The 13,789-nt window shown below is 42.5% G+C and overlaps 1 protein-coding gene across 2 annotated transcripts in view; it reads left to right on the top strand.

Moving 5' to 3' along the window:
• RGS6 (regulator of G protein signaling 6) overlaps positions 1 to 13,789 on the top strand; it is a 905,069-nt gene that overhangs the window by 774,533 nt on the left and 116,747 nt on the right. For both annotated transcript variants that reach the window (XM_073609698.1, XM_073609699.1), the window contains exons 7-8: positions 5,041 to 5,105; positions 10,128 to 10,204. In XM_073609698.1, coding sequence (XP_073465799.1) covers positions 5,041 to 5,105; positions 10,128 to 10,204 — 142 coding nt within the window. The remainder of the gene's footprint in view (positions 1 to 5,040; positions 5,106 to 10,127; positions 10,205 to 13,789) is intronic.

Genomic DNA, 13,789 nt, shown 5'->3' with positions numbered 1-13,789 from the left:
TGCTGTGGGTGAGCTCGCTGGGCCGCCAGAACCCGTAGTAGGCTAAATAAATGGCTGCTTGTATGAGCAGACTGGGGAGAAGGCCAAATGGCGAACTAGTAAAGATAGTAGACATGTCCCGGAAGATGGCAGCCTAGAATAAACGTACAGTGGACATTAAACTGGTGCTGCCAAGATAATTGCACCAGTCTGCGCAGGAAGGACATAACAGAGCGATAAGGACCTGGCTTCATCAACAAGATCGGCCTTGGACCGGTTGTCGGTGGCGAAAGCCACGGCCGGTCCTGTCCAGATATGACCCTAGAGTTGAGCGGCTGCCATGACTGGGTATAGCTTAAAGAGGGAGGAAGTCCGGGTAAAGCCGGGGTTTAGGAGTATCTCTGGGGGCCATGTTCCTGTAAACCAATGGTGGCCAAAAATTGCAGCGAAGCCTGTGGAGGCTGCGGCATCTGTCACTAACTGGGGTGATAGGGGCGACATAGATGTTATAAACATTGATATACAGATCCACTTAGTACGGAACCTTCCAACATTAATAGGTCCACTACCGCTGGGAGAGGAAGACCAGGCAGCATGACACAGACGATCAACCCTGGGGAATGACCCGTATTGAAAAATTGAGCATTCCCAAGAGAGACTGAAGCTGCTTCTTAGTACACTCCCATGTATGGGTGAAGTCTTGGGGAACTGACCTGATGTGGGTCAGCTTGTCAAGGGGGAGGCTGGCCTGCGTGGAGTTGTTTAGTTCGAAAGAGGTTATTGTAGACCTCAGTTCCGGATTGTTGCGTTTTGGAGACCGCAAGCTGAAGGATGTAATGGTTTTATCAGCGCTTCAAGTGGTGTCTACATAGTACCTGGCTGCCAGTGCCACTAAAAGTGAATTTGTTAGGCTGTAGAAAACCATAGAGGGCAAGGTAGGTGGCTGCTTGGATGACTAGACTGGGGAACGTGTGAGGATTTTTGAAATGTCCCTAAAGATGGCAGTTGTGATGGGCAAGCATTTGCCGTTTAGCTATGGGCTGATGCTTCTGGATGCCACGTAGAAGGGATCTTACTGTATGGGCCATAAACACAAATGGCTCTCTGGGGTCCTGTAAGGACAGGAAATGCTGGATGCTGGCTAGGTATAGCCTGATAGTGTTATGAGAAGGAGCCAGCTGCATGTGGCAATACGATACCTGGTGCGGGATGGAACCTGAACTCAACTGACCTAAGTGAGAAATGTTACAGAAAATGAGTGTGGCTCGTATGAAGATGCCACTAGAGACAATTGGCCGATTAAGTGCCACTGAAGAATAATGTGTGGCTGATTGTGTGCCACTGGGAATGTGTTTGCAATAAGTCATGCTAAGATGTGAGCCCTGCAATGATTGCAAGAGTTGTGCTAAAATATGTGCTTGCAACGATTGCAAGGGAGTTTATGTCAATGGAGATGTATTTGCAGTAACTGTGAGAAGTCCGTATTACTGCATGTGCTTGCAAGGACTGCAAGGAGTTATGCTTGGATGTGTGTTTGCAACGATCGCAAGAAGTTATGCTAAGATCCGTATCTTGTAATGATTGTAAGAGTTGTGCTTAAATGTGTGCTTGCAACGATTGCAAGGGAGTTTATGTCGCTGGAGATGTGTTTGTAGTGACTGTGAGAAGTTCTTATTACTTCATGTGCTTCCAAAGACTGCAAGAGTTATGCTTGGATGTGTGCTTGCAACGATTGCAAGAAGTTGTAATTAGATGCGTACTTGCAACAATTGCAAGAAGTTATACTTGAATGCACGCCTGCAATGTTTGCAAGAAGTTTATGATTGGATGCATGTTTGCAATGATTGCAAGAAATTGGCCTGGGTGTGCTTGCACCGATTGCAAGAAGTTATGTTTGGATGCGTGCTTGCAACTATTGCAAGTTGTGATTGGATGCGTGCTTGCAATGATTGCAAGAAGTTGTGCTTGAACAAGTATGAGTATGAAATTTAATCCGATATGAATCGGTTGTAAAGTGTATGGAATGAATCAGATATGAATCGGTTGTATGAAATTAATCTGATACAAACCGATTGTAGAGTGTATGAAAATTAATCCAATATAAAATTGGACTGTGGAGAGTATGAATATGGATCTGATATGAATCGCTGTGCCACCAAAGCGACTAGATTTGAATCGAACTGTAGCGTGTATGAAATTAAACCAATACGTATCATTCGTAAGTTGCATACAATGAATCCTGATACAAATCGGTTTGTAAAGTGTATGAAATTAAACCAACATGAATCGGATTGTGCGACTATAAGGGGGAATAGTAGTGAGGCGAAGGTTTTAAAATATGAATCGGGACCATGACTGAACTTGACTGACCTGGAGGAAAATGACAGATGACAACCGGTGAAGGGTTTGACTACCTGACTTTTAAAAGTGACTTGTAACCTGTTTAAGCGACAGGTGCATGAAATTAAATAAAATGAGTGAAATGTTTATGCCATGATAGAGGCACGAATCGGAGTGCCGCGACTGTGCCAATGAGGCCAAACCAACTGGGGCTTGCCAGGATGAATCAATGCCTGACGGATGCCCTGGACTCGAATCGGGGCGCGGCATGTGACAATGAAATTAATTAAATGTTTGCCTTAGAGTGAAATTAATGAAAATGTTTCGCCATGACAGAGGCACGAATCGGTCGTGCCGCAGCTGCGACTGACAGCGAACTGGACTCTGGAGCATGTACTGAAATGAGGCAAGAAGAAAAAAAAAACCACTAGTGCACACCGGAACAAATCGTTGCATCACGGATGCTACTGGATTCGAATCGGGGCGCGGAACGTGACAGTAAAATGAGTGAAATGATGAAATGAATGAAATGATTTGTCATGGTAGAGGCACGTGCCATGGCAGAGGCACGAATCGGTCATGCCGCGACTGCGACTGACAACGAACTGGACTCTGGAGCATGTACTGAAATGTGGCCGAAAATACCTGGGGCATGCCAGAACGAATCGGTGCATCACAGATGCGACTGCATTCGAATTGGAACGTAATACGTGACAGTGAAATGATTTCCCATGACAGAGGCACGAATCGGTGAGCCGTAAACTGCGACTGACAACGAGCCGGACTCTGGAGCATATACTGAAATGAGGCAGAAAAATAACTGGGGCACGCCGGAACGAATTGGTGCATCACGAATGTGACTGGATTTGAAGCAGGACGTGATACGTGACAGTGAAATGATTTCCCATGACAGAGGCATGAATCGGTGAGCCGCAAACTGCGACTGACAACGACCGGACTTCGGAGCATGTACTGAAATGAGGCCAAATAAGAACTGGGGCACACCGGGACGAATCATCTCGGATGCGACTAGATTCGAATCCGAGTGCGGTACATGAGGTGAAATGAGTGAAATGACTGAAATGATGAGCCATGACAGAGGCATGTGTGCCGTAATTGCGACTGATAACGAACCGGACTGTGGAGCATGGTATAAAACATGGGACAAGAACAACTGAGACATGGCTGGACAAACAGGTGCGAAGTGGATGCAACTGGATTCGAATCAGAGTGAGGTACGTAAAAATGAATGAAAAATGTTTTTGAAATGATAGAGGCACAAATCGGTGGCTGAGTGCTACGGCTACGTGCAGGGTTTCTTACCGAATGACCCGTAAGTTCCGTATCGGGGTTTGAGCGACACACGGTATCTAGCAAATGGTGATACATGAAATGAAGAAATGTCAACGAAACCCTACCTGCGACAGCCGAGACAGACACGTTTGTACGAAAAACGACAAACGGGAATGGAAGCCTCTCAGAAACTGCAAACGGGAACCGAAAGCCGCTGAAATTTTGATCGCGCAACTCACGAACGCCAACAAGTTGGAAGAGTCAGCCTAGTGACATAACGTACCGCGCACAGGAAACCGACAAAGACCACAGGCGAGGGGGCTGGGTAAATACCCCCCGGGTTCCTCCCTCCTCCCTGGCCTTCCTACACATACATACAGATAGATAGATAGATAGATAGATAGATAGATAGATAGATAGATAGATAGATAGATAGATAGATAGATAGATAGATAGATAGATAGATAGATAGATAGATAGATAGATAGATAGATAGATAGATAGATAGATAGATAGATTGTACATTGCAATGATTTAACAAACTTTGTAGCAGAGCCCTACCTTGCACGTTCTTAAGAAAAATCCACTATGTCCTTGGAATACTGATTCCTGAATGGAAGTGTCTTTGTTCAATATAATCAGCTAATGCATTTGCAGTGTTTTAATGAGAAAAGTTGCAGTGTTTATATCCCTTTAGAAGTGATGAAACCTTAGGTAGTGTCTCACCAAAAACATCAATCCTATTGCTGAAGATGCCTAAAATGTTACTTGTATCTTAGTGTCAATCACACAAGCAGAAAACCAATTGTATACAGAACACCTCCAGGTTGCCATATTGCATTGAATTTTACAAAACATTACAGTGGCTGCAGGTTAAAAAGGAAAGGAATTTTTTTTAACAACATTCAGTTAGAATATGGCCTGTGTATCAGTTGTTTATGCTATATATATTTATATTTGCTATATTTTCCACAAAAGTAGAGTTACCCTTTAAATAACTGTTTGGTAGTCCTAACCACAGGTCAATAAAGGGGAAACGCTCCTGTTGACTGACTGACAGTACTTGTAGGATCGAGGCCTGGTGAAGAATTTATGATACACTTCCAATTCCCCATACCCATGTGGCTCCAGCGCTCTCTCCTTTCGACAGTGACTTCCTTCCCCTGCCTATTGCTAGGTGGCAGAGGCTGCAAGGCACTCTCTCCTCTGTTGCACATGTGTTTGGCTCCATTGATCTAGGGCTTTTTATTTTTGTGAGTGCGTTTGACATTTCTTTATAATAAAAGGTATATCATTACTTACTCTATTGCAGAGTTCTTTTACGCTGTTCTTTTTGCTATTATCTTATATTATTAAAAGCTGATCAGTAAAACTGTGTATAAAGCAGGTTCAATAACCATTGAAAATTATGTTTTTTATTTTCCTTAGCTATCTATCTATGCAAGAGGACGATGCAGAACAAAGCAAGACTGGAGCTAGCAGATTATGAAGCCGTAGGTATACCAAGATTACAGCCTGCAGGAAAAGAAGGGTGCAAAGATAGACTGAATAAAATGTGTGTTGTTGTTTGTCTGTAGCAACAGACAAAATAAAAAAAAAATAGTTATTGCCACATCTTAAAAATCTTTATTAAAACTCCCAAGGGGCCAAGTGCATGTAGTACTTGGTCCTGTTTTGATCCGTCCTGCGCTTGCTGAGGACGGCTCACCCCTCTCTCTCCACTGCTGTCTGACCATGCAGCTCACAAGGAAATATATAGTTAATGAAGGCTGATTGACAGTGTTTACCTCTGGCAGCAGGCTTATTCTGCAGATGAACACAGCCATTCAGCACAGTAGGAGGAGGGGGGGCAGCTCTATTCATAACACATAACACAAGGCACTAGAAAAAGATCAGTTAGTGCTGCAGGCTGTGTGATCTTTCTACCAATGCAGTGTAAGTTTACTAGCAGCCGGCAGATATAACACAACCTCCAGGCAGTGCACAATGTTTCCTGGACCAGTCGCTAACCTAATACAGGCAAACAAATTGCACAAGTGCGCCTGTTTAGGATAATAAAGGAGGGATGGGGAACCAGCCCCTGCCATGGAAACAGCAATCCAGCAGGGTTTTTACTAATGTGGTTGCTCTTTCGGCTCTCCATGAAAGCTTAATCAGAGCTATCATTTGCCTCCCCAAAGATACTGAACAGTCACTTGATATGAGAGAGTGAGTGGTGACTAGTACTGTACTGTAGCTCCCCTCCTAGGAATTGGACTTTAACCTGGATTGGAGCTAGAGCTAGCACAGGCAGAAATAAATATGTGCTTTTTATCAAAATTGGGCTACAGATCAAAATGGGAACAAATGCTATGTGCAGTGGGGTCCCCTGGGGGATTCAAGACGGATTTTTAGGTTGTGGTGATACTTATTCCTTGTGGCCCATTTACAAGCATGCAGAATTGTTGCATTGAGATGATTTGACTAAATTGTGACAGCAGAGGAAAGGCCATGATAAAAATGTAGGTTGACCAGAGCAATGCTTTAGTTAGTTAGACAAATATTACAAGGCAGTGTGATAAAGTGCAATATTTGCATATTCTCAGAATTTTATATTTCTCCGAAGGTGGCCACAGACTTATGAGGATCATTGCCCAGTGTAACTGATTACAGTGGGTCTAGAAATGACTATACATATGAACATTTTCTGTGGAACTGATCTTTGTTGGGGAACCCTGCATCTAGCATTTCAGTAAATCCACAATTCTCAGCATTGTGTAGAAAACCCACACAAGGTGCCTTTAAGATATGGCCCTAGACAAATCTTTGAAAGTATCAACAATAGACTATCCCTGGAGTTAATAAAGACTTGCACAGGCAGATTTTGCGAAAGTGTCTCTTATGCAATTTTAAAAGTGGTGAAGTTTGTGCCAAATTCATGTACCTGTCTAGAATTTGGCTCATGCTGTGCCGCTTTTAGATTGTATAAGAGACACTTTTGCAAAATCTATCTGAGCCAGTTTTTCTCTCTGTACACCAAAAGAGATTTGGTCTTTATTAGCTCCACTTTTACATTTGGTGCATTCATTGCAACACATTTGAAATGTGGTGCATTCAATGCAACAAAATGTAAAAGTGCCGCATTTTAGAACTACCTTAATTTGGTGCACAAGTTGCTGTCAGAACCAATAGTGTCACAAACCTTTCATTTGGCGCATTACATTAGAGGTCTCCAAACTGCGGCCCCAATGCTAGCCTTTATCTGGCCCTTGGGGCACTAATCTTCTCAATGATGGTGCACTATTTCTCCAACCGACACCAATCATAGGGCACTACTCCTTCCATTGTGCAGAGGTCAAGAATATGTAAAGCATAGAGTGCAGGGGTCAGAAGTAATGCACATGGTGCAGGAGTAAGGAATCATGCAAAAATTTCAGTGGTCAAGAGCAAGTAATGTAAAGCATGCAGGGATCAGCTGTAGACAATGTACAGACTGCAGGGTCAAGGGTAATTAATCATAGGAAGCAGTATATTTTATATTTATATGTTTAATACATAGAGCACACTTGCAGTTTGCCACCAATGAAATACATACACCCAAACTAACATATATACACACACTCGCATACATAGACACACACACATGCACACACACACGTGCACTCGCATACACACATTCACATACACACTCACAAAGCTACATATAGCTTCTTCAAAAAAACATGCATTCACCATACCTATCTGACACAATCGTCTTAGCTGGCTTTCTCTCTTAGATAAACACTATGCAAGGTGGGTTTCAGCAGGACATGGTACTGGTTGGGATACACACAGCCGTGACTTGAGAGGCAAAGTATCCATGATTGGAGAGGCAGAGCGGCTGGGACTCAGGAGGTGGACAGATACAACTTTCCCTCTGTCCTTTTCAAGCTCGTCTGGGGCGAGCCTCTGTAGAGTGCTAAAGGGATTAATGATCAGTGTACAGGCATTGTTTCTTGGAGACAGACCCCTCTAAATAAGGACTATCACTGGGAAACGGGTAGGAATGGTAACCAATGTTTAGATATGCTTGACAATAAAACGCTATCAAACCCAAAAGCAAACATTTATTATATTGAAGGTTACCAATTCTTAGATGTGGTGGTTGCATTGGTTTTCTTTTATAGGCTTTCTTATCCTTTTTTTCACCTGATGATCTGGCCAGTAAGTCTGTTGTTTTTCAAAAGAACAAGCTCTTTTGCAGATGTATTAGATATAGGGATGAGACAAACCATTTACCACTTGCAGGGATGATACAATGATCAGCCATGATCAGCCATGATCAGCCTTTATTTATATAAACTCTTTATCTCAATAGAAAACAAATGTTGCTGTAACTGCAGTGTTAGCTGAAGTTTGGTTTCAATTTGTTAGCGATGATCTAAATCTGCTAGTAAATCTAACACTCCCCTCCCCCAAGACTGACAATGCTTCTGTCCATAGTTGCCCTCAGTCCTCCTTCATCCAGAGTGGGGGTACTCTAATGCAGGAGGTGCGTTACTGGCCAGATCATCAAATGAAAACAGGTAAAAAAACCTAAAAAAAGAAAATGAATGCACATCCAATAATTGTTAAGTTGCAATATATTACATTTTTGGTTTGGGTTAACACCGCTTTAATAACTTTCATAAGCCCACCAACTAAGTTGTCATAAAAAAATGATGCGATTTTAAACAAATTTCCTAAAGTAAATTTTATTGAGAAAAGCACAATAATCTCCTGTTTGAATAATCTCCTTTGCCCAGCCTAAATGCAGAGTCCTACCTGCTGTTTCTAAGATGATTTACTAAAGGCAAATAGGCAATGACATTTCTGAAGAGTAATATACTCAAATAGTGTATAGAAGTTTCCATGTTTTTGTCATGGTTGCCTTGGTTGTGAGGAAAATATATTTTTATGTTTTGCCAGTTATGGTTTGTCATAGCTGGCTTATAAAGAAATCAAAAGGTGATATTAATTGAATCAAATATCACTTTCTTCAAAGTTTTGAGATAACAAGGTAATATTTATTAACAGTAAATTACACCCTCTGCAAATTACAGCCCTTAACCTCCCTGGCGGTTTTCCCGAGTGTGGCTCGGGGTTAAAATTCAGTACCATTAGCGGTAACCCCGAGCCACACTCGGGATCGCATTGCAGGATCCTGGGGCGGCGTTACTTACCTTGTCCCCGGGATCCTGCGATGTCCCCCGCAGTGTCCGAGGGCTGTGTCCTGTTCCGAAGCCTCTCTGTGCCAGGCTCCGTTCCCTGCAAGCGGCGCGACGCACGGGGGCGGAGCCTGGCGGCAAATTCAAAAAAATGTCAAAATCATAACACATACAGTACTGTAATCTTACAGATTACAGTACTGTATGAAATGATTTCACATCCCTTTTGTCCCCAGTGCTCTGGCCCATGCCCTGCATGCAGTTTTACATGATATACACTGTTCTTTCTGCCTGGAAACTGGAGATTGTCCATAGCAACCAAAAAGTGTCCCTTTACGTCAAAAGTGGCTTTAGACCAGCTAGAAAACAGCGATAGTAAATTAGAACACTTGCAGAATTGAGCGATAGTGAATTGTGGGGAAATTTATTTTATTTACTATTTTTTTTAATTTTTTTAAATTATTTATTTTTATTTATTATATTATAATTTATGTTTTTGTGTTTCAAACTTTATCATACCCGGGATATCTACTAGACTCTGGTTTGGACAGATTTAAGTGTGTTATTGTTAAGATTTACAGACCTACAATATAAAACGCCAAATTTCCATGCAAAATAATTGTACCGCTTTCAGCACCTAAAATCCGAAATAATCATACCGCCAGGGAGGTTTTAATCTACAGTTCAGATCAGATATATTAGTAATATTATTCATATATTTTCAATAAAAATATCAAGTGCACTTTCAAATCAACCTATGAAATTGAATTTGGACTGAACTATGAATTCCCAAGCAAGAAAAATAGAAATGTCCCTTATTTCAACTTGGTTTCCTGATCCATTTTCCCATTGAAGATCAGAGAATTAAAGTTTTATCTAATTGGTTATTCTGAACTCTGATCTTGTATGTAATGAGCTGCAGTTTCCATAAATCATCTCCTTTGGGTCCCAGCTTAAAAAGTTTGCTCATCGCTATTTTGCAAAATAATGTCAGATGGGAGCTAACTGATATCCTACAATACAGTATGCATGCTTATATTAATATGTATAAATGAGATGAAACATAGAACTTCCTCTCTGATCAAAATGATTCAACAGGTTTATGTGTTCTAAAAAAAATGCATCCGTCAGCTTAAAATACACAATTTGAACTGAAGACCAGCTTTTCATTTAAATCATGTGTAGTAAGTGCACCAGATAAGATGTTTGAGCAATTTAATATCTATAGTTATCTGAAGCCAATGTCTAATGGTTTTGCATTAGTAAAACAGTGCCATCACAGTAGTAGAGTATAATGCATTATTTACACACTCTTTCCTTTTTTCTTTATCCTTGTTTAACCTTTGTCAGGAAAATTTAGCAAGACTACAACGGGCTTTTGCAAGAAAATGGGAATTCATCTTTATGCAAGCAGAGGCACAAGTCAAGTGAGTTTCAGCTTAAATTAACAATCATCTCAAGCTTAAATTACAGTGTTTCTTTTATCGGCATGTCTTCAGTTACACCAGCGAGGCATTGATTAGTTTTTAAAGCTTGATTGAGGGGGATGCTGCAGGTGAGCTATCAAATTTATTGCAAAGAGAAGCATTGAATAAGAAATACAGAGTGGAGTTTTGTTTCATAAATAAGGAAAATATACTTTGTTTAACCTCATGGTATATTTTCCTTATATATTTCATAAATAAGGAAAATATACCATGAGGTTAAACAAAGGCTCACTAAACTTGTTTTTATGATTTCCCACAGTCAAAAGCAGTACTGTACCAGATTGATAAGTACTCCTCACCATGTATTGGCAGTGGTAATTTTATCGAAGTTTTTTTTTTTCTTGTTATTAGAGTAGAATTCTTGTTGGGATTCACTTCTCTGGTGCTTTTAGAAAATATTTACGCTTACTTCCATATCCTATCCTATCCCGTTTTTTATCAGACAGGAAATGAGGAGAAATCCCCAGCATCAATAAAAACATAAAGAAGTGTGCTTTTTTAGCAGTATAGAGAAAATCTAATACCCTTGTCAGATTTAGTTTTTTGTGCCCCTTTTGCAGATTTTTGTTCACTTTCTAAGAGGAAGGAAACTTACTTTCTAAGTAAGAGGAAAATCTCTAACAGAGGTTTGGATAGAAGAAAAACTGGATGAGTGTTCTATTCCTTCCTTTGATGCATCCAATATGTAGGTAACCTCTTTAATGGCTCTGGCTGACCAGTTGTCCTACCAGTCCAAATTGTGCACCTCGCAGTTTTCCTACATGTTAATAAAAAGATTTTTTTAGAACAATGAGGTGCACGTTTTAGACAGATAGGATAACTAGTTTGCAAGAGGCTTGAAAAAGGGCATCTACACAAAACTGTAAACAACCATCCCTAAACAGTGGTGGGAGCCTTTGACACCATCTGCCGTCTATATGTAATGCCAATCTAACATCTCTACACTAGCAATTGTCAACAATGCACACCTTTATTCATGTAAATTGCAGCATTGACACCTATGTATGCTCCTGACCCGAAGAGATGGTATTATGTATTTGGAATAGAGTGGTTCTACAAATTTCACACTTTCCATTTTGTTCTTGAACAATCAATATCTGCTTTGACACATTATATGGTTATTAGATTAAGGTGTCATTGGTGTCTCTGTGGACATAAATGCTGGGGTAAGATCCTGACATTAATGAAAACTGAAGAATTGGCATGGATAAGCTGTAAAATGTTTTCAAAATCAAAGAACAAGTCTAGTTGCATGTCACTAGGAAACGTCCACAATGCCTTGAGTAGTCCTAAAACATGTCATTTTTGCCTAGACCATAAATGATCTAAGAGTTCAGAGCTGGATTTTTTTTTATTCCTGGCGGAAAAAAGGGTTTTAAAAAATAACAGGATTTTTTTTTACAATAAAATCCCATTCTCTGATTTCATTAATGGACATAGCTCTTCTATTCTTGACCATAGGGTTTATAGCGCCATCTACAGGAGTAGAAAGAGAGCGCTTGTTTATCTACAGGAGTGGAAACACAATATTTCCCACTCCACGTTCCTGGTATGGGCTGTTCAGTAGTATTGGGTGCTGTAATGACCACAGGCTTTAAACCATAGACAATCAAAGTGAAGAAATGTCATCAACATACCAAGAATTTCTCAAAAGGGTCCAAAGCTTTAATTTCGTGGTTGCATGGTAAATATAAGGCAACGTTTCAGAGCCACGCAGGGCCCCTTCGTCAAGCAAGACAAAATCTAGTCATGGACCCACTTTTAGAGAATGAGAGAGGTCCACGGGCTCACAAACCAGAAAAGACAACCCCCCACCCAAACAGGTGGGAATGAACCTACATGCTGAGGAGGTGGCTTTAGAACCACATGAGACCAGGGGCACTTGGTGAGCCTTTAAAGGGCTCCGAGCCCTTGTCTAAGGATCTTGAAGACGTCATCAAAGGTTGCACTATTGAGACGTTCACCCTGGCAAGGTAATCCCACCAGGACCTGCTTAGACTTCTGGTCAGCAGATCAATGCTTAAGCCAAAGTGCCTGCCGAGCACCACCCCCAAGACAGAGCGCTGAGAAAAAAAATGGGGCTGCTTCTACAGATGTGTCACAAACATGCTGCAGGCCTTAGACTAACAGATCCACAGTTCCACATGCCCTGGGACACCTGTCCCAAATGCAAATCTTGTGATAACATCTCAAAGTGACTGAGATACCAGAGCTGGAGACAACACAGGCCACAGTGACAAGCCAGCGATGGTAAACAAATTGTGGACAACCAAATCCGCTGCATGGGCCACAGGGTCCTTAAAGGAGGCAGATTCCTTCATCTGCATCATGATTGCTTGTTCAACCTAGGGATGGGGAGACCCACCACAGGAGGAAAGGTCCCCTTCTCGTCTGAAAACCAGCCGAGGGAGGGGGGAGGGAACCCACATGCAATGAAGTCACCAGAAACTGGCAGGTCTCTTCTGTCCAAAACCAGGGGGCCGCTCGCCTGTCTGAGAATACAGGCAAGATTACACATGGAAGCAATGTGGCCCCAGAGAAAACCTCCTATCCAGTATACCAGATGCCAGACCTACTGCAAGGGGAGGGGGTAAGGTACAGAAGCCCTGGGCTGTAGGGGAGGAAGAGAACGCTGTAGTGTCCAGCCATTCCAGAGAGCACCCGCGCTCCACACCTTGTCCAGCAGAGCTTGTGGGTAACTCTCCCAAGACAAATCCCCTCTCCACCGAAGTGGGGGCTGTTGGCCAGGGTAACACCATGACACCAAATCACGTACCTGGTAGCAGAGCCTGAAATGATGAGGAAGGCCTCGCTTACTCCTCTGACTCAGGGCCCCTGGTAGTGTGAACAGAAGGTGCAGAGTGGCATGAGTGGCTGTAGGTCTTGCCAGTAGCAGAGCAGGTATCCAGGCAGGAGAGGTCGCCAGTAGTCCTCAGTGACGCAGGTGGGCTAATAGACAACTGGAGGATGGCAGACTGAAGAAGGCTGGTACTGGTGACAGCAGGCAGGTGAGGCATGCACTGGTAGCAGACTGTAGAACACCAGCCACAGCAGGATGTGTCCGAAAACAGAGTCAGGTAGCCCAGATCATATACTGGCAGGACCGATCAGGTACAAAGGCAATAGCGTGGTCTGGGTACAAGCTGGGTCAGGAGCCAATCAGTGAAATAGAAGCAAATAGAGAAGACAGGAGTGGAGGCCAAGGACAAGCCGGGGTCAGTGCAGGCGCCAACATCTGTCACAGGTGCACACATGCACTGTCATGCATGAGAATGCGCGATGGACCGTATGTGTGCAAGTATGCGAATATATGTATTAGCCAGTGCCCAATTCTTGCAAGCATGAAAAGTAACATGTTTTAGCCTGTGCACAGAAGGCCTTTCCTTGCACACTCCAGCACCCATACGTGACCCCATGAGACCTTTAACTTGCTGGCCGCCCTGGTCCAGGATGGAGCTGTCACAGCCGACCCAGCACGTAGCTAAAGGTCTGTGTGCGCTTGTTGGCCAGACTGGGGTGACCACT

This window comes from Aquarana catesbeiana, linkage group LG13 (genome assembly GCF_042186555.1).
Source record: "Aquarana catesbeiana isolate 2022-GZ linkage group LG13, ASM4218655v1, whole genome shotgun sequence".
Taxonomy (NCBI): Eukaryota; Metazoa; Chordata; class Amphibia; order Anura; family Ranidae; genus Aquarana; species Aquarana catesbeiana.
The sequence above is the reverse complement of the archived record's forward strand: the minus strand, read 5'-3'. Positions and strand labels throughout refer to the sequence as shown.